The following is a 20,957-nucleotide window of genomic DNA, read 5'->3' as shown; positions in this document are numbered from 1 at the left end:
GGGAGGACCCGTGCTTCTCAGCGGCCAGCTTCAGCCCGCCAGCCCTGTGATGCTCCCACCCCGCTCCCCCACCTGCGTCAGCTCTCATGCACACCCACCTGTGCTTGCGGGAGCTGCGGGAGTGGCCAGACTTGTAGGAATAGCCCGAGTACTGGGACTCGGTGTCCATGGCGTCCGAACGCCGCGCCTTGTAGCGCTCCAGGGCCACAGGCTGGGGCCTTCTGGGGGGCCCCCCTGCCACCTCCTTCAGCACCGGCTTCTTCAGGCCAAGGGGCACCTTCAGGAAATCAACCGTCACCCTGAGGGACTCTATTTTGCTGGACAGGTGGGCTTGTCTCAGAGAAAATCAAGCGGCGCTCCTGAGGAAAGGAAGCAGCTGGTTGGGGTGGGGCTGGAGCTCTCTGTGGGGTCAGAGCAGAGAGGGAGGCCGTGCCCAGGAAGCAGCCGCAGGAAGCTCAGGGGAGCCTCGCTCCCACCTGAGAATGTGCCCCCCAGGCTCCTGCTCTGTCCAGTGGGCCCAGTTCCTCCCGCCCTGCCTCCTAGAAAGAGCAGCCCCAGACTGTGCCCTGGGGTGGGGGAAGATGACAGCAAAGGCCTCCCAGAATGACCCAACTCTGGACTCCCTGCAGGCAAGAGCTGGGCAGCACTTTCCTATTCTCGGCCAGGAACACTGGAGAACGTGGGTTCTGGCCAGGCCAGCTGGCTGGCCCAGTGTAGACCGCAGCAGGAGGCAGCTAGCTTCAGTCCAGAGGCTACCCCAGGCCTCTCATCTCCTCCCATTCTTAATGCCTGAGTGCCCACAGGGGGCTGCCTATGGCTGCTTCTCTTGGCATTGTCTCCCCGGCATGTATGTCAAACATACCCACAGTTACTGTAAGGTTAAGCTGGCTGCTCCCCTTAAGGCTGTGTGTGTGTGTGTCTGTGTGTGTCTGTGAGTGGCCTGACTTGTGTGCGTGCACAAATGTGCTCACATGGCCAGGGTGAAGAATGTAAACTACAGATCACGTGCTGAGGGGCAGGCGGGGAAGGTAAGCAGAAACCATTCTCTAAAAACCTGACATCCTGAACCAGGCAATGTCAAGAGCTTCTCTGATCACTGTGGACCTAGGGGCAGTGTCTTTCTTCCACACTTTCACCTTCTGGTTCAGCAGAGGAGAGGACCTCTCCGTCTCCCATCCTCCCTAACTCTCACCCAACCCTGTTTACCACCTCACAACCCAGCCCCGAGCCCTTCACAAAAGCCCCCTTCACTCCCAGCACCCAAAGGTACATCCCTGGGCACTGAGCAGTTATTCCCCACCTTTGCTCACTGAGTCGTCACCTCTTGCTTAGGCCCCATCAGGAAACCATATCCCCTGCCAAGCCCTGAGCACAGTGGGGAAGAAACCCCAGATTCACAGCCCAGCAGGGTTGGTGCATGTAAACAGGTGCATAGAAACAACTAACTACATCAGAGATGAAAGGAGAAGGACAAGGACAGTATGACAGACAAGTCTGGGGAGCAGGGCTCCTTTAAACTGAGTGGTTCTGGAAAATCTGAGAAAACAACAACCAAGCCTGAAGGAGCACAGGGTCTAAGCAGGTAGAGTGGAGGGGAAAGCCTGCAGAGCAGACAGCCACCCACAGGAAGGCCAAAGGCAGCAGAGAGTTGGGTGGCCCAGTGGAGCCAACTGGGTATGAGGGAGGGAGAGGCAATGGAAGGTGAGGCTGAAGAGGTGGCCAGGGGTCGGGGCATTGCAAACCCCAGGGGTGAGGGAAAGAGTGCACGCATACTAAGTTGCTCAGTCATGTCAGACTCTTTTCGACCCCATGGACCACAGTCCACCAGGCTCCTCTGTCCATGGAAGTCTCCAGGCAAGAATACTGGAGTGGGTTGCCATGCCCTTCTCCAGGGCATCTTCCCGATCCAGGGATCGAACTCGCATCTCCTGTGACTCCTGCACTGCAGGCGGATCCTTCACTGCTGAGCCACCGGGGAAGCCCCAGGTTGCAGGAAGAGCTAGGTTAATTCAGTGGGAAGCCTGGGAAGGGTTTTAGGTCTCCAGACAGAGACTGGAAAGAAGGGAAGGCAGAAGCAGGGAGACAAGGAAGGAGGTGACTGCAGTGATGGGGCAGAGCAGCACACGAGGTGTGAAATGGTCACATTCGTGACATATGCTGGGCAGGACCAGCAGGACTTAACTGGACTGGCTGAGGGGGAGGGGAGCACCAAGATCTCTGGCCTGAGTGTGAGAGGAGGTGGCAGTGCCATTTCAGCTGGGGAGGAATTGGTGAGTTTGGTTTCCGGCATGCTGAGTTCATGCCTGTGAGACAGGCAGTTAAACAGGCAGCTGAGTGTCAGAGGAGCTAGACTCAGAAGAGTCTGAGCTGGAGGTATGGATGGTGTGCAAGGTCAAGGGAATGAATGAGACCACCCAGTGAGAGGGTTAAATAGGGGGTCCCTTAGAACCCCAACATGTAAACACGTCCGAGGACACAGAACAGGCAAAGGGGCTGAGGCCATGAGGCCAGAGGAGCAAGGAGACCCGAAGAGCGGGCTCTTGTGCAGCCAAGAATTACTGTTCCAAGGTGGGAATAAAATCAGCCAAGCCAAGTGCTACCACGAGGTCGATTCTGCTAAGAACTAAAATGAATTTGCCTTATGTAGCTGTTAACTTTTCTCCAACCGAACTGAACCATCAGTGACTTGAGAATAAGAACCATGATTGGTACGGACTTGCAGCCTCCACCTCTCCATTGGCACGCAGCTAGGAACTGACACCGCCTGACTCTCGGGGAAACTGCAAACACTGAGGGAGATGAAATAAATGCTACCTCCATTCATTCATCTTCCTCACAGAGGTATGTGGAGACACTCCATGGCCTGGTGATATTTGTCCATAGCCCCACATCAAGACAAGTATACGACAAAGACACACTCAGGCAACGGAGACAACATCTTCACCCACCCACCCTAAACCCTTCTAGAGACCTTCGCCACAAACAAGGCCCTATTCACCTTCTTACCTGCAAATTATGTTGGACTCCTCTACCCCATCTCCCAAGAACCCATTCCCTGATATAGTTCAGACACGTCGCCTGTATCTCTCCTGCTGTGGTTCAGCCCATTCTTTCCAGCCTTCCTCCTACAAACTCAATTTCACCAGGAGATTCAAAGAGAACACGTGGGTGACAGGGTGAGGGAAGTGGAAAAATTAAGAGGAAAAGGACTGCCATGGCCTCGAGTCTAGACAGAGACACAATAGCCCAGACTCTCTGAATTCTCACATCTGCCAGAGGAGTCAACAGCAAAAAGAGCCTGGGATCTGCCCCCGAGTATCTGAGTTTAAAACCTAACTCTCCCACGGAGGAGCTGTGTGTTCATGCGCAAGTTACTTAACTTCGCTGTGCTTGGCGACCTGGTAGGCTCATTGGTAAAACAGGGGAAATGATGTTTTATCAACACCTCATGGGGTTGTTGTTAAGTATACTGGGGATAAAAGAAGTACTTTAACAAACTGCTCAGCAAGTAATAAGTTAGGCAATTAATACAATCTGACTTCACGGTCACTCCTGCTCCAATCCCCAGACACTTCCTCTAAGACTTGGGAAAAAGGTGGTATAAATAAATCTTGCTGCTTGTACAACTAAAGTCACACACACAAACACTCACACAGACACAGCAGATCAGAACCACCACTTCAAACACAGCCAGGAGGGAAGCTGATTCCATTGTGCTTCCCCTACAGATAAATTTCAAACCAGACAGGGTGCCAGTCCCCTCCCAACCCTTTGTTCTAAACTGTTTCAGCCTAGAGCTCCCTACCTTCCTCCCAGCTGCTGATTAAAGGCCCAGCATAAAACTGGCTCCCCTGGCCTGCTTCTCCCACTCCTACCAACCCAACTCAAGGTATTCAGAAAGCACCCAAACATGCTGCTCCCTCCCCTTCCAGAGAGGCCAAAAATGAACCCAGTTTCTGAGACCTTTGCCTGCTGTCTCATGGAGCATCCCAGGAATCTAACCCAAGCACTGGAGAGGCTACGGGGAGGGACTTAGGTTGAGAAACAAGAAGGGCAGAAGTTCCCCTTGTTTAATGGGGCCCAGGAATCAGGGGTTTGGAGGGTCTCCCAGGTGGGCAGCATTCCCAGGGAAGAGGGTGGGGGAGGGGATCACTGGATGGGATCAACAAGTGGAAATATGGGAGGCAGGACGGACCCGGACCGGGAGGGAAGTCCGGACTTCGTCCAGGGCAGGGAGGGCCCTGGTTTAAAGGGTGGGAGGCTGTAAAAGGGAATATTTTCCACTGCTTTTCACCATGCCCCCAACCCCACCTCAGACACAAAAACACAGTGACTCGGCCCCCTGCTCAGGCCAACCATGGATTATCTGGGGTTAAAAACAGGCCAGAGAGGAGTGAGGGAAGGAAGAGAAAGTCTGTCACAAAAAGGAGACCCTTCTCCCCTCCAAAGGCCTTTCAGAAATAAAATTAATGGAATGTGTCTCAGTATCATCCCATGAGGATTGGGGTGAGGACCGGGGGGAGAAATGTGGGGGCTTTTGTCCCTGCTGCCCAGCTTCTCCCACATTGATCACCATGGCAACCAAAGCCCCCCGTTGCCTAGGTGATGGCAGCCAGGTCCTGGAACCCATACCCAGCATCCAAAGCGAGAGAGGTTATGGAGGTGGGGGGGTAGGGACAGAGCGGGAGAGAATGGGGTTTCTCCTCTGGCGGCCCCAGCTTTTGTATAAGCTCTGGGATCAGGTTTCTTCAGGAAACAATCAGAGGCCTTTGGAAAAAATACACTCAGAACCTGGCAACAGGCAGAGGGAGTAAGGCCCTGGGTAGACTGGGAGGCATGGGAGGGCTTGGTGTTGGCCAAAAGGCAGACCAAGACTAGACCCATCCACACTGCCCCACTCGGAGGAGCAGCCTAGGTGGGTGAGACCTTGGACACAGACTCAGCAGCCTCTGGCCAGGCGCAGGCTGAGGACCAGAAGGCGGGCGGCTCTGGCCACCACCTCTCCCCACTGCTCTAGGCCACCACACCACTGGTCCCAGCTCCTTTCAGGAGTGGGGAAAGAAGGCAGTGATGACGACCCAGACAGGGCTGGGGAAAGCAGTGGGGGCAGGGCAACCAGGCGGAGGAGGGTGGGGAGGGACAGAACAGATACGCACCCGGAAGACAGGCCCGGGAGTTCCAGACCAGTGCTGCCACGGAAGGCCCTCGCAGAGAAGTCCAGAACGAACTTCCAGCTGCAGCGGGCAAGAGGAAGAGGAAGAGGACAGGAGGCCAAAAGTTCTCCTCTGACAGGGGCAGCACTCTTGTCGGACCATCTTTTAAACAAATGGCCTTCCTCTCCTCAGCCCAGGACAGGGGAAGGGTGGTCCTGCCTGGATGCAAGGAAATGGACGTGATCACCCCTTCAGAACTCTCCTGCAGAGTTGTCTGTGGACCCTTGCCCACGAAAGGTCTCTGGTTCCTGTAGCCTTCAAAAAGGCTGAATCGCCGTGCTGTACATCTAACACTAACACAGCAGTGCAGATCAACTATACTTCAATTTTTCTTTAAGCGTCTGTTTTTAAGAACCCAGGTCTTACTGCATGTACCGCGCACCCATCTCCCCACTAAAACCCATGGGAGGCGTGGCCATGTTGGCCCCCAGCCTCATGGCTCCCCAGGCGTCCCCCACCACAGCCTCAGTGTCCGAGGATATCAATGTGAGTTCCACCCAAAATGCTGGATGCCCACCCTCCAGAAGGCCCGCCTCCCAGCCCGGTATCCAAGGAGCTAGATGTCTGTCCACGGAGACGGAGCCCCTTGCCAAGACATCAGCTAGCGGGAGGCAGGGCAGTTTCCAAGTCACAGCTGACTGTCCAGCTTGGTGCTCCCCTTGCCATATCGCTCCGAGTCTCACGGGCATGCTCAATCCAGGCCGCCCTCTCAGACACTGGTGGACACAGGAGGTGTCTGGTGTTGGGATTGGGGGAGGCAGCCCCTAACACTCTCACACGGAGGAGAGGGAAGTGCCAGGGCCTCTGACCGCGCCCGCATCATTCCCCATGCTCACCCTACCCACCACAGGAGGAACAGTGGGCTGACCCACGCAACTCTTGGTAGACTCCAGCACTAACGCAGAAAAGGCCCTCCAAGGTGCGACCCCAAGCTTCACAGATGAAAAGGTAGGGCCCAGAGAAAAAAGGGCACTCGCTCCTGGTACTGCATCTGAGGCAGCCCTTTCTGGCCTCTTTGCTAGAAAGACCTCACTGACACTGGGACTCGGATGTGCTCCTCTCAGAGTGAGACCAGGTCCCTCTCTGGCACTCCTTCCAGACTCCGGTTCTTGAAACAGCCAAGACTAGAAGATGGCCAGGACAGGAGGGAATTCACTGGCTTCTACCTGTCCCTTCTTCTCTCTAGTGACATGGAGACAGAGACTGGACAGGCCTCAGCTTGTTGAGACAGTTGAGACTGAAGAGCCCCTTGCCCTAAAGAGGTAGTTCCCTTGCCCACCCAGCAACCACTCCTGCCTGAGGATCTCCACGTTTCCTCATCATTCCCATGTAGCCGTGCACCGGGGACAAGCCCTCCATCCCAGAAGGCCCATGCTGGGTTCTCTCTACCACAAATAGCTGAGGCACAGAGTGGGCCAGGACCAGCCCCAAGCCCTAGACCAAAAGGGGGTTTCGCCCCCAGCCTTCATTCCTGTACCCTGAAAAAAACAGTGTCCTTAAGTGACAATACAGTCCAGGGGGCCAGAGAGAACAGTTGGATCTCAGTGGGCCGAAGGGTAAGAAAGAGCTGGACCCAAGAGTCCAAAAGCTGGCACTGAGCCCCGCCCCCGCCCTATAAACCCGGCACTCTCCCAGGGCAGCCTCAGACATGAGCTCACCATCCTGAGAGCCCTAGGGCAGGGGGCAGGATCCCTCTCCTCCCTGGGCTGAGTACCAGGGAAAGGCCCATGCTTGGGTCACTCAGACAGCCCATGCGGCTGTTCACCACCAGACCCCGGTGCAAGGAGCCTGCCGGGGAGGGCGGCAGGGGAGCCTCAGACTGGGCTCCTAGCCAGTATACCTGAGCTGGCGTTCTAGCTGAAAGGAGCTGGCGGAGCCAGAGGCAGGCCTTTCTCCATCTATTTCCCTCACTGCCCTCTATCTAAAGCAAGGGGGAGGCTGAGTACCCTCCAAGTCCACAAACACACTTGAACACAGATACACGCACGTGCACCCCCACACTCATATTCCCCCTTGGAAACCTGGAATGGCTCCTGACTGCCCCACCCAGCTCCACCCGCCCTGGCCAGGCAGGTTCTGTAGAGACCTGCTCCGCTTTCTCGCCAGCACCCCCACCCCCACCCCACCGCTCAAAGCCCTGCTCCCGACGCACTGCACACAAGTACACGCATGTTGCACACACACCGCAGCGGTCCATTCCCTGACTCCCCCAGACCCATTCCCAGTCCGTCTGGAAGGGAACCCTGGGTGGGAGGATGCAGCATGGGGCAGAAAGGGTGAGTAATCCCTTTGGCATCTCTCCCAGGGGCAGGCCAGAAGGGAGTCAGATGCTGAGCTGGTGAGAAGGGAACCAGGGCTCCTAGGCGGCTGGGTCCTCTGTTTAATTCTCACCCATGAGCAGCCCCCTAATTCCCACCCACCAGGATCTGGACTTCTTCCTCCCTCAGCTGGAGCAAAGGCCCAACCCCTGCGTGCCCACCAGGTAAGCTGTGGAAGAGTCAGGCAGGAAAGCGGGCCCCGAGTTGTCCTCAGGGCCAGGAGAAGGTGGACCATGGGGGGCCGACAAGCTGGGTTGACCCAGAGGCCACACCTCGCCCTCTTCTCAGCCTGCTCTCCGAGGTGGGCCCCAACCGTCCCTGACCCTGAGACCTACAAAGCCTGCTCACCCAGCCGCCGCCTCGGGGTGGGGTCAGCAGGAGTAGAAAGCAGTTTCTCAGGATGAGAAGTCAGCCACCTTAGGTCTGCATGTGGATGGGAAGAGCTATGACGTGGGGACACAGGCAACAAAGGCCGGTTTGTGTGGCAGAAGCAGTAAGGTGCGAGACGCAGCGTGACTGGGGCAGGGGTGGCAGACCCGGGTCTCCCCATTCTGAAAACCTTTTCCTCCTGCTTCACTCCAGGGCCTCTGGCCTGGTAAATCACCCGGTTCTTATCTAGGAAAACCGCGCCAGCTGGAAGGCCCAAGCACCAACCAACCTCCTCCATCTTGACAAATCCACAACCTGAGGTTTTCACTCTTTCGGAGGGGCCTCAACATGCCCCAACCCTTGTATCTGCCACCCCGATCCTGGAGTAAAGCCGGTGACAAAATAAGTGCTTCTGTTCATACTCGGTTGCTTTTTAAGTCACTGCAGTCACACCTCCTCGGGCTCAGCACCTGCTTCTGCGCACCCCCACTCCTTAAAAGGCCAGACTCCCTACACAGACACACCCTCTCTTCTAGCCAGAGTGGGGGAGCCAGGAACTCTCTGGTGAAACTCTCTGGCATCTGAGGGATACTGTTAGGGGGTTGCTAGAAAATTCTCCAGGGAGAGCCAGGCCCTTCCAAACAAAACAAGACTCCATGGGTCACGGTGAGCCCCCACGTGCGAAGTGACCCAGCAGAGAGGAAGAGGCCAGCCCCCGAGAATGTTCTGTCCAGGCGGCAGGCCTGCCCCAGGCTGTGCCAGTAAGCTGCTCCACCCGGGAGACCCCCGTTCTTCCAGCAGACTGACACCCTCTCTAAGGACAGACTTCTTTTACATCTCAGGCTGACACCTGGACTCATGTCTGCTTTTCAGGAGACAGGGAAACTATTCAAGTTCAAGAATAAAGGCAATAATGAGCAAGCCTGAACAAACGAAACAAAAGGATGGAGAGGTGGAAAGAGCGCTTTGGGAAATGGAAGAGAAATGACATCAGACAGACCTGGCACAGCCTCTGAGGAGCTACATAATCTTAGATGAGCCCCTGGCCCTCTCTAAACCTACTTTCTCATCTGCTAAATAAACCTCAGTTTTCTCACCTGCAAAATGGAGATAATGGTGACAACCTCAGGAGGTGGAGGATTCAACAAAATAATGTATACAGAATATCACAGACTCAAGCACATAATAGATGCTCAATAAAATGTTAGTTTCCCACCTCTTTCTCCAATAGAGGGTGAGCAGCCAGTTCCTTTCACTCACTCCCTGTTCCCAAAACCTCACTGTGAGAAGTAAGACCCCACCCAAAATAAGACAGAACCAACACTTTGGCTACCGTGTTGGCCTCAGCCCCTATATGACGGCCGCTCTCTAACCTAGACCACACCCAGGTCTGAGAGAGCAGCCGAAACCCCTCATCCCACTCTCTGCCTCTTTCCTCGGAGGCTCCCGGATCCCTCAGCCTCTCTCTTCCCCTCCCTCCTTCCACATTTAGAGTGAGGCAGGGCCTGAGGTCTAATCACCTCCTTCTCTCCTGCAGGTGCTAAGCCCAGCTGTGTGTGGAGTGGTAGAAGGAGACCCCAAGCCTCCCGCCCCACGCAAGCCCCCAGCTTCTTCCCACTCTCCCCTCTCACTGCCCCACCCTGATTACCAGGATATCCTCGGCTCTGCTGATTCTAAGCCGCTTCTCCCAAGCCCGTTCCCAGCTGTCATGTCTGTAATTACCAGCCTTGCCAGGGGCATCAGACAGGCACAGCAACACCTAATTTCCAAAGTGCTCTTGGAAATTAAGTAGAGGCCATACGAGGCCTCTACTCTGCACCAAGCAGGGTGGAGAGAAGAATGGAGGGATTCTTCCTGACCCACCTCATTTCCCTCCAGAACACAGGAGAAAAGGTGACAGAAGGCTGCCCAAGCCAGATCAGCAAAAGACAGGATTAAGAAAAAGGGAAGGCTTCTGGGGAATGGGTGTGAGTAGGATTTACTCCCAGGCCTTTTCCTTCATCTCTGCTATCAAAATCTCCCCATGAACAGGGTCACCCACCTGGAGAGTGTGAGAGAAATTTCAGGTCAATTCAGAGAGAGGGGAAGTCAGTGCCCAGTAAAACAAGAAGATGGGTACCCACAGGGATGACGGCAGATGCATACAGGAGGGAGCTGCCCAGGAACGAGGAAAGAAAGCAAGTTTTAAAAAGTCCCATCTGCAACCCAGACTCTGAGAACACGCAATAACATCCCAGCCTCTCCTCTCCCTAATACCTCCAACCCCATCCACCACACACGGCTTTGTTTCATAGGCAAGAAAACTGAGGCCAAACCCCCAGTTAATACTTCAGGATCCAGTAACATCCACTGCATGCGGCTCCCTGGCACCCCTGCTCCTTCTTGCTCGTGCTCAGCCTCTACCTGCAGCGCCCTCCCAAATCCCTCCCTGCTTGCCTAACTCATCCTTTAAATCCAGCTAAGGTGGACCCTCAGGGCTAACCCTGAATCTTCACTGGAAGGACTGAGGCTGAAGATGAAGCCACCTGACTTAAAGAGCCAGCTCAGTGGAAACGGCCCTGATGCTGGGAAAGATTGAGGGCAGGAGGAGAAGAAGGCAATAGAGGATGAGATGGTTGGATAGCATCAGCGACTCGGTGGACATGAGTTTGAGCAAACTCTGGGAGATAGATAGTGAAGGACAGGGAAGTCTGGCGTGCTGCATTCCACAGAGTTGCAAAGAGTCGGACATGACTTAACCACTGAATAACAAAGTTTGATCCACACAGTGAAATATCATTCAGCCACAAAAAGGAGTGGAGTTATGATGCTCTAACGTAGATGAGCCATGAAAAAATTAGGTTAAGTGAAGGAAGTCAGACACAAAGGGTCACACATTGCACCATTCCATTTACATGAAATATCTTGAATAGGTAAACCCACAGAGATAGAATGCAGGCTGGTATTTGCCAAGGGCTGGGAGAAAGGGAACGGGGAGCAACCTCTTAAGGCGTACAGGTTTCCTTTGGGGATAATGAAAGCGTTTTCAGATAGAGGCAGTGGTTGCACAACACTATAGGTGTACGAAGTGCCACTGTTCACTTTAAAACAGCTAACTTTAGGGAATCCCCTGGTGGTCCAGCGGTTAGGACTCCATGCTTTCACTGCTGAGGGTGCAAGTTCAATCCCTGATGGGGGAACTAAGATCCCACAGGTTGCATGTGCAGCCAAAATAAATCAATAACTGGCTAATTTTATGTTTTGTGAATTTCACCTCAGTTAAACAATTTCCAGTGGTCACATACAGTTATGTACAGTTGTAACAGTTGGACCATAAAGAAGGCAGAATGCCAAAGAATTGGTGCCTTCAAACTGCGGTGCTGGAGAAGACTCCTGAAAGTCCCTTGGACAGCAAGGAGATCCAACCAGACAATCTTAAGGGAGAATATTCACTGGAAGGACAGATGCTGAAGCTGAAGCTCCAGTATTTTGGACATCTGATGTGAACAGACAACTCATTGGAAAAGTCCCTGATGCTGGGAAAGGTTGAAGGCAGAAGGAGAAGAGGGCATCAGAGGATGATATAGCTGGATGGCATCACTGATGCAAAGAACATGAACTTGGACAAACTCCAGGAGATGGTGAGGGACAGACAAGCCTGGCGTGCCGCTGTCCATGGGGTCACAAAGAGTCAGACATGACTGGGCGACAGAACAACAACAAAAACTTCCAATGAAGGGCACATCTCCTCTGGGATGTCTCCCTGCCACCCACACCTGGACCAAGCACTTTTGCTCCATGCTCTGGTAGCCTCAACACACCTCCGTATACTACTCACGGGGTTACAGTGAATCGGCATGTTTATGCACGTCTGCCTTGTCAAAGCCCATCTTCTTCACCCTCCATGCCTGTACTTCACACAGCACCTGGCAGAGAGTAGGCAGTGCCCAACATGGTCTGCCAGAAAAAGTGCAGAACCAATGTCTAGTTCTCCACCCCCAACCCAGAACCCACTCCCTTACTAATCATCCATCAGAACATGAACCGTTCCAGTTATCACTTGGTGAGGGCGTCCCAAGTGCCAGGCACTGTGTGAAGTGCTCTCTATTACTTCATTTAATCCTCATAAACGGGCTTCCCTGGTGGCTCAGGGGTAAAGAATCCACCTGCGGTGCAGCAGTCCCAGGAGCCGCGGGTTCATTCCCTGGGTGGGAAGATCCCCTGGAGGAGGGCATGGCAACCACTCCAGTATTCTTGCCTGGAGAATCCCCATGGACAGAGGAGCCCGGTGGGCTACAGTCCATGGGATCCCAAAGAGTCAGACATGACTGAAGTAACTTAGCACACAGGCACAATCCTCATAAACCTAAGAGGTAGGGCCTATTATTAACTCCATTTTACAGGTGAGGCTTCAAAAGTTATCTAGTCTATCCAAGGTTTCAGATCTAGGAAGTGGCAAAACCAGAACTTAACTGCAAGCTGACATCCAGGGAAGGAGGCCCAGTCTGGGGCGGGGGAAGATGGTGTCTTAAGACATCTCAGAGGCTAAGGAATGGGTTTTAAGAACTTGCCCAATGTCCTGACACTTCTAAGTCCTAATTTCAGCCAACTCTGCTGGACTCTTCACTTTGGCCTCACAGTGTGAGATGCTGGGGGAAAATAGCAAAGAAGACTGGAGATCCTCAAACTCAGGGGATGGGGGTGGGGGTCCCAGATGTCTTCCCTTTCTGCTGGAAGCTTCTATAAGTCAAGTTCATGCCCCTTTGACTGGAAGGGGCTCTTGGAAACCAAATGAGCAAATAAAAGTCTGTCCTGCTCTAGAGCCAGGGAAGGGTACCCTTCCTCAGGTCTTGAAGAAGCAGAAGGAGCCAAGGGGGCATACCAGAGAGGTCAGCCCCCAAAAGAATTAGAGGGAGAGAGGAAGGAGCAAGACAGTGGGGGCGAAGGGGCCAACTTGACCACTAGTTCCAATCTGAAGTACTTTCAAAGGCGGCCTTTCCTAAGGTCTGACCACAAGTCCTCCTCCTTGGAAGAGCTCCTCACCCCCCAAACACACCAGTATAATATATCATGCATTCAGTCAGAGGACAGACACAAACAAGGTACCCCAGAGCACACCATCCTAGATTCAAGTGCCTCACTCACCCCTGGGAACCTTACCCAACGGATAGGTGTCAGGTTTGGGGCAACCACGCATTTTTTTAATCCAGTCTTTTCCTTCTCTGCCCCACTTCTAGTCCCAACATTTTCCAACTCTTACTGCTCTTACCACTTAAGAAAGGTGGGGAGCCCTGGGGGCTAAAATGCAAGCATTCCAATTGCACATGGCCCTCAAGGACTCCCATTAGGGAATTACCCAGAGACCCTGACAGGCCTGTGCCTTCACAGTCGCAGCTTCTAAAGCTGGATGCCTCGACCAGTTCCTCTGGCAGCAAGAGGAAAATGACTGAGAGTGAGATGTGCAAACAAGATGCATGCCCGCCCTTCCCCTTCATCCCAAAAGAGAAATAATAACAGAGAGAAAACAGCCCTCAATGGGCGCTTGCCTCGACATAGGGACAGCCACCCTCCTGCCAAGTTGAGCCCCCTATCCATCACCCTCAGACCTGGCCCCAGATCGCATCTCCACCCCAATCATGCTTCTCACCAGGAAAAAGGGGGAAACTGTGAGATAAATCTGTACAAACTCCTGAGAAAACATCCCCCTCTGCTCTCCCCAGAGCTCCCATGCCACCTTCTGAACCCCGTGCAACAGAGAACCAAAGATGTCCGGACCAGGTCTCATCCCTCCGGACATGCTTCTTCCCCCGCCTCTATCCCATACCAGAATCCCCAGACTCCTCAGGAACTGTAGGATCCCAGAGGCAGGGCAGTGAGTGGGCTCTGAAGCAGCAAACTCCAAGGCGGCTTTACAAGACAAGTGGGGCCTGAGGGGGCTGAACATAGGCTGAGAAGCCAAGAATGTGGCCTCTCCAAGTACAAGAACCCAATCTATAAGGTGGAATAAGAGGATATCCCTCTGATTCTTTTCCCTGACTTCTCCAATCCCCCAGACTCCCCTTGGACTACAACCCAAATCCTTATTCCATATTCCCCACCACGCACACAACCTTTATCTAGAAAAGCCCATTTCCCAAAACAGGTACCTCAGGGGTCTCAAATACTTAAGGCACTACCCTCAAAACCGGGGCAGGGCATCCAAGAAGCCTCAGAACCCCTCTTGGCAGGTACAGCCCTCCCTTTGGGCTCCCTGCCAAGAAAATCCGCCTGCAGAGGCAAGTGGCAGTACCCCCAACACACACTCAGAAATACACACACCGCCTAAGGCAGGCACACGGTGGCACTTATCTATCAACACAGGTTGTACACAAGAGAACACAGATTCACTCACATCTCTTTCTAGTACACAGGTGTACACACACCTACCCAGGTACACCCTATTCTGCTCTTACACACCCACTTTCCTCAGAACCTTTCCCATAAACCCCTCCCCAGTTCACACACAGAGACACACACCCCTTCCCCAGAATATACCCATAAATACATATCCAAACACACCACACATGGATGATCAGCTGCTCCTTGCGTGCACACACACTCGGGCACAGAAAAACACCTTCATCTCCAAATCTAGGGGCCCACCTGCAGGGACACGCAGCATGTCAAGGCGCACACATACACAAAAACAAAAGAATCACGCACACTGATGCTTCACCAAGCCTCTAAAACTCACCAATGCAGAGCCCACAGCCCCTTAGACGAGTAGAGACAAGTGGAGAGAAGGATGCCGGCGCCTGTCCTCTGGGCCCCTGGATACAGTGCCGGGGTCTCCAGCCTCCAGTCCCATCCTCCAGCCGCACACACGCCTCCTCCACTCCCCTCGGGCGGCTGCCGGGACTCCACCTCACGCCCTGAACGCATACCTGCCCGGGGTCCTCCCCACACTCCTGAGGTGTGTATGCACCCCTAAACATCCTCGCCTTCCAGTACCTCCAGACTGCGATCCTTTCACTGCCTCTGCCTCCACCTCCAACACACACACTCCCGAGTCTCCAGCTCCAACCGGCTCCCCTGGGAACGCTGAGGCCCCCGCCCCGGCCCCGGGCCCAGGAAAGTCCCCGGCTCTCCAGGCCCGGGCTCCGCCCCCTCCCCAAGCGCCCCTTCCTCTCCCCAAAGTTGGGGGGCACTCCGCTGTGCAGTGGGGGGATGGACCGGAAGGGGGCTACCCCACGCCCCCTTTCCCCATAAGCCACCCCGCTCGCTCCGGGGCTGGGCACCCCTGGCCCCTTGCATGATTGTCCCTCTTTCTGTTTCTTTTTTTTTTTTTTTTTTCAAACTTTGCTCGCGCCCCCGCGGCCCGGCACTCACCCGCCGCTGCGAACTGCCGGGTGGGCTCGGCCGGCGCCCGGCTCGGCCCGGCGCCTTTGTATCCGCAGCGTTCGGGTCGCTCCGAACTCCGCGCTCGTAGATGGGCAGCGCGGACGCTGGGGGGTGTAGAGGGGGGCTCCTGAGTCCGGTCGCCCCCTTTCCGTCCCAGACCGCTGTCTCTTCCCCCTCAGGGCCCCGGGGGCAGGGGGCCAGAGGGGAGTGGGGGCGCTCAAGCTCCCATGGCGGGACCAAGGATCAAGGAATCAGGGATCAGGAATCAGATCGGGAGCCCGCGGAGGAGGGGGAGGGGGCCGAGGGGGAGGGGACGGGAGCCGAGGGGGTGCAGGGGGCGGGGGAGCGCGCGCTCCCGGGTGCCGCCTCCCGGCTGTTCCCGCAGCCGCCGGCCCGCCCGCCGCCGCGTCCATTGTCTGCGGCCCCGCTCTTCCCCGAGTCGCCGCCTCCCCCCCAGCCCTTCGCATCCAGATGCCCGGCGGCCCCCCAGGATCCTGGGAATCGGCAGCGGGGCTGTGACCCCGGCCCGGGACGGTGGTCTGGGAGATGCCTCGATTCCTGGGCTGGGCCCAGCCCGCAGCCCCTCCTGGGGCTGTTTCCCTCTACCCGCCTGCGGGAGACCGAGCCCCCAGACCCTCGGGGATGGCGATGTTCAATTCTTAGGGCCACAGACCCGGCTACACGAAATCCAGTGGAATCTGGGACGTGGAAAGATTGAGTTTTACCCCCCGAGGGCTGCGAGAAGAGAAAGTCATCCTTGATTTTAATTACTGGCGAGAAACGCTCCCTTCTTGCCATTCATACGGGAGTTTTTCTGACAGTCACCACCATATCCCCCCCGCTTCCCAAAATAATTTAATTACTTGGTGTTCTAGCTGCGAGCGGCGACCGCCCAGTCAGTCTGGGATGCTCTCTCATTAACACTTTTTTCCTCCCCTCTGGTTTGAGCGTTGGGATTAATTACAAAGGGAACCCTGCCCTGGGGGAGTGGGGGAGGGGGGGACGACGAGGGCGCCCGGGAGTTTGGATGGCGGGGGAGAGAGGCCCCTCTCCCAGGAAACCTCCAAGTGTAAAAATGCGTTGGCCTGTCGGGTCCCTAACCCCAAACAGGCAAGGCTCTCGTCCCCAGGGGTTTCACATATTCTGGAATTCATAGCACTACACAAGGCTTGTAGGGTATCACCAGTATCCGACATAATCAGGCATTCCTGCCTTAGCGTACACCAAGAAACCAGTTAGGTTCATGAAGTTGGGTCATAAAAGCTTTGAACCCAAAGAGATTGACCCCCATTATGAAAGTCTGGGTTTGTGAGAAGTCTATGTAGCCCTTGGAGTGAGTGAAAGCAAAAATATTATTACAATATCATTAGTATTGTGTGCAATTCTCCACTTACTTAGAATAGTAATACTTCAAAAGCACCTTTGCACACTTCTCCTCCAGCAGGGCAAGGTCTCTCCACATTCTCAACATCCTCTGGCTTCCAATCCTGATACCTTCTCACCCAACCTGTGATTAAAAGTCTCAGGGTAGGAGACTCCCAGACTCTGTTCCTGACTTGTTTGGGGATTTTTCTCCTCTCTGATGAAAAATTTTTTTGAGACTTAATCTCATTCCCTTTGGTCATCCATTCTAACCTGACCAAAGATGAGAACAAAGTCATCTTTGTCCCCTGCACTGTGACCATTCCAATATGTCAGTCTTTAGGTCTTAAGAGAGCCTTAGGACACACTTCCCTTCTTCACCCAAACATTTGCCTTTCTTCATCCTCTTTCCCACATCACAGGTCAGCAAGTGACTCAGCACCAAGACTACATGAAATGTGCAGACTCATCATTTCAGGTACCCAAGTCCCTGCATGCATCTGAGTGCTCATGTACTGGGTGCCTATCATGGGCCAGGCCCTGGGCTGCACTGGGGGCCTTGGCGGTGCCCTTGACCAGCTGTATGGGGGACAGCTGGCAGGAGAGCTGGGGAAGGATAAAGGGAGGTAGGCTTAGGGTACTACCAGCTCTGCCCAGAGCACCCCCACACACACCCCCGTGCTGGGCAGCAAGTGTGTAATTTGACACAGTGTTAGGCTTGCCCTAGCTGCCACAGCCCTGGCTGACTATCCAGCAGGTTTACTGTGAACTGTGTTCAACATGATGGTAGCCTGTTTCACAGACCTCAGAAGGGCCCAAAGAATGGGAAACATGACTTCTGTTGCCAGAATTACAGATAACTCTGTAGTTTCTCCCCACCTAAAGCTTGAAATTTAAGTCAGGAAATCAACAAATGAAGCTTCAGGATTAACAGAAAGAAATCCGGCATCAAACTGGAATAAGTTCATCCCTCTTCTCTCTCTGAGGATGAGATTGGGGGCTTTCACTTTTAGCTCTGTAACGAAACCACTGGATTACAGAGGAGAGGTCCAATATTAAATCTGATTGGTGTGTGTGTGTCCCATGCACCTATTCTCTGAGTTGCCCTCCAACCTAACCCCTAGGATGGAAGCCCATCTGGACTTCACATATGCTTAATTCACAGAATGAAGAAATGGAGACCCAAAGAAAAGGCCCATACACCTTGGGGCCCAAGAGAACTAGTCTAATTCTTTAGCAGGGAGGAGAATGTTGAGGTGACAGGATTTCCTAAAGAAGTCAACCTCAGTGACAGAGGGAGGTCAGGAGCCTGAAGGACAGCAGAGTGAAGCAGACTGGAGTTCAAACGCACAGCTCCTAACTTGGAGCACGTAGGCAAGCTTTCAATTTCTTCAAGCCTCAACTTCTGCATATAAAATGGAACTAATAAAGTAACAGAAGGAACCACCTCGCAAAGCCATAGTGCCCAAGTCCATGCCCAACCACCTTCCCCATTCTGTTATATGCCTCGGGGATTCCTGCTGCTTTGGTGAATCTTGATTAAGGAAGAGGGCATCCAGACAAAAGCCAGGGTTCTCAGTAATAATCCTTTCAACTCCTTACCAGCTCATGGGCCTGAGGCAGCAGGGTTGGGACAGGCCGACCGCAGGCCCGTCTGGAGCCCTGGAGGTTTGAGTCTCCAGCGGAGATGCAAAGGGCTCAAGACATGGCAGTGGACACTCTCCAGGGAGGGTCAGCTCTGAAGAAGTGTGTGCTTTCCATGCAGATGAAGCTGTTCCTGGAAGTAAGGGCCCGCACCAGAGTAACAAAGGTTAGGTCTTCAATTCTGGTGAAAAGTAGGGCCCTTCCCCAGCTTCACTGCTTAGAAAGAGGAATCCTTAGTATCTTGACCAGATAGGGAATTTACAGCCTATAGGATGGCCATCAAAGGTTTCCAATGTCAGTGATTAACAATATCAGCCACCTCCCAGGCACAGGGCACCCCAGTAATGGACCCCATGCAGGATCAGAACCACCATCTTTTTATAACCCTGTTGATAAAACTGGGGACAGGTCAATCTCCCAGGTTAACTCGTGCCTTCTCCCCAGCACCCACTTTCCTAGAAAGGCTAGTCTCAGTGCTTACAATAGTATTTCCAGACCCAGTTTGTATTGTGAAATAACTGGACTTTTTTCATTTTCAATGAAAAAGGAAACAAACTAATAAAAAGCCCTTACTTGATTAAGAACTGTGAGATGTAATAGGTTTACTGTGAGGAGTCTCTTTCAGATAAGCTCCTGATCTCTTTGAGAACAAGGACCAAACCTCATTCATATTCACATGAATGTCACATAAAAGTCACTAAGTTAGTACTAGTTTCCTTCCCTTCTAACTTTCCTTCTCTTTCTCTATTTCATATGCACGTGTGTGTGCTAACTCACTTCAGTCGTGTCCGAGTCCGTGCAACCCTATGGACCATAGCCCGCCGGGCTCCTCCGTCCATGGGATTCTCCAGGCAAGAATACTGGAGTGGGTTGCCATGCCCTCCTCCAGGGGATCTTCCCAAGCCAGGGATTGGCCCACGTCTCTTTGTCTCCTGCATTGCCCAGAGGGTTCTTTACCACTAGCGCCACCTGGGAAGCCCCTCTAATTCCTCACCTATCCCCAGACTTTACTATTCCCTATTCGTCCAGTCTTTATCAAGTGCAAGCTTCCTCAGATCCCATCCTATTATCACCAATTTTAAAAGTTGCCTATAATTAAACCAGTGGTTCTCAACCGTGAGTGCAGATTTTAATCACCAGGGAAGCTCTGAAAACATACCAATACCCAGGACCCATGCCAGACTAATTAAACCAGAAACTTCCAGGTTGTAGCCAAGCTATCTGCACTTTTGTGTATGTGTTACACTGGATATTTGTTGCTGCACGAGGGCGTTCTCTAGTTGTGGAGCAGAGGTTTTCTTTGCAGTGGCTTCTCTTGTTGTGGAGCACGGGGCTCTAGGGTGCTTGGGTTTCAGTAGTTGTGAAGCATAGTTTAGTTGCCCCATGGCATGTGGGATATTCCCAGACCAGGGCTTAAACCCATGTCCTCTGCATTGTCAGGCAGATTCTTAACCACTGGACCATAAGGGAAGTCCCAGGTAAGTTGCCTTAGTGATACTAATGTGAGAACCACTAAATCAAACTCTTTGTGATACTCTTCCTCCTTTATTGGCACAATAAATGCCCCCACCTCCCTTGCCCAGGACTAATCCCTCCATATTTCATTAGATCCTATCCATTCCCACTTCCAACTCTTATCCCCAGGCTCTCCTATATCTATTATAACTTCCAACTCTAGTAGCAAAATAAAACATCTCCCACCACTCTGCAGCCTCTTCTTGCTTCAGCCCTTTCTTTTATTTTCTTATCATCCAGTGTTCTCTAAACAGTAGGTTCCTCTCTTGCCTGTTGGTGGGAATGTAAACTGATATAGCCACTATGGAAAACAGTGGGAAATTTCTTTAAAAACTAGGAATAAAACTACCATCAGTTCAGTTACTCAGTCATGTCTGACTCTTTGCAACCCCATGGACTGTAGCACACCAGGCTTCCCTGTCCATCACCAACTCCTGGAGCTTGCTCAAACTCATGTCCATCAAGTCGGTGATGCCATCCAACCATCTCATCCTCTGTCGTCCCCTCCTCCTCCTGCCTTCAATCTTTCCCAGCATCAGTATCTTTTCCAAGGAGTCAGTTCTTCACATCAGGTGGCCAAAGTATTGGAGTTTCAGCTTCAGCATCAATTCTTCCAATGAATGTTCAGGACTGATTTCCTTTAGGATGGACTGGTTGGATCTTATTGCTGTCCAAGGGACTCAAGAGTCTTCTCCAACACCACAGTTCAAAAGCATCAATTCTTTGGTGCTCAGCTTTCTTTATAGTCCAACTCTCACATCCATACATGACTACTGGAAAAACCATAGCTTTGACTAGACAGACCTCTGTTGGCAAAGTAATATCTCTGCTTTATGATATGCTGTCTGGGTTGGTCATAGCTTTTCTTCCAAGGAGCAAGCGTCTTTTAATTTTATGGCTGCAGTCACCATCTGCAATGATTTTGGAGCTCAAGAAAATAAAGTCTATCACTGGTTCCATTGTTTCCCCATCTATTTGCCATGAAGTGATGGGACCAGATGTCATGATCTTAGTTTTTTGAATGTTGAGTTTTAAGTCAGCTTTTTCACTCTCCTGTTTCACTTCCATCAAGAGGCTCTTCAGTTCCTCTTTGCTTACTGCCATAAGGGTAATGTCATCTGCGTATCTGAGATTATTGATATTTCTGCCGGCAATCTTGATTCTAGCTTGCGCTTCA

General features: G+C 53.0%; 1 protein-coding gene across 3 annotated transcripts in view; it reads right to left on the bottom strand.

The window, feature by feature from the left end:
* Positions 1-15,526, bottom strand: part of VANGL2 (VANGL planar cell polarity protein 2) — a 28,202-nt gene extending 12,676 nt beyond the window's left edge. Inside the window, exons 1-2 of one of the 3 annotated variants that reach the window (XM_027977083.3) lie at positions 15,248-15,526; positions 99-359 (exon numbers count right to left, since the gene is read on the bottom strand). In XM_027977083.3, the coding sequence (XP_027832884.1) occupies positions 99-169 (71 nt within the window). In that variant the 5' untranslated portion in view covers positions 170-359; positions 15,248-15,526. Of the gene's footprint in view, positions 1-98; positions 360-14,612; positions 14,962-15,247 lie in introns of those variants that run through there. The other 2 variants (XM_042256530.2, XM_042256522.2) reach the window with 2 other exon arrangements.
* Between the last annotated feature and the right edge of the window lie 5,431 nt (positions 15,527-20,957).

The sequence above is a fragment of the Ovis aries genome, chromosome 1, assembly GCF_016772045.2.
Source record: "Ovis aries strain OAR_USU_Benz2616 breed Rambouillet chromosome 1, ARS-UI_Ramb_v3.0, whole genome shotgun sequence".
NCBI lineage: Eukaryota > Metazoa > Chordata > Mammalia > Artiodactyla > Bovidae > Ovis > Ovis aries.
The sequence above is the reverse complement of the archived record's forward strand: the minus strand, read 5'-3'. Positions and strand labels throughout refer to the sequence as shown.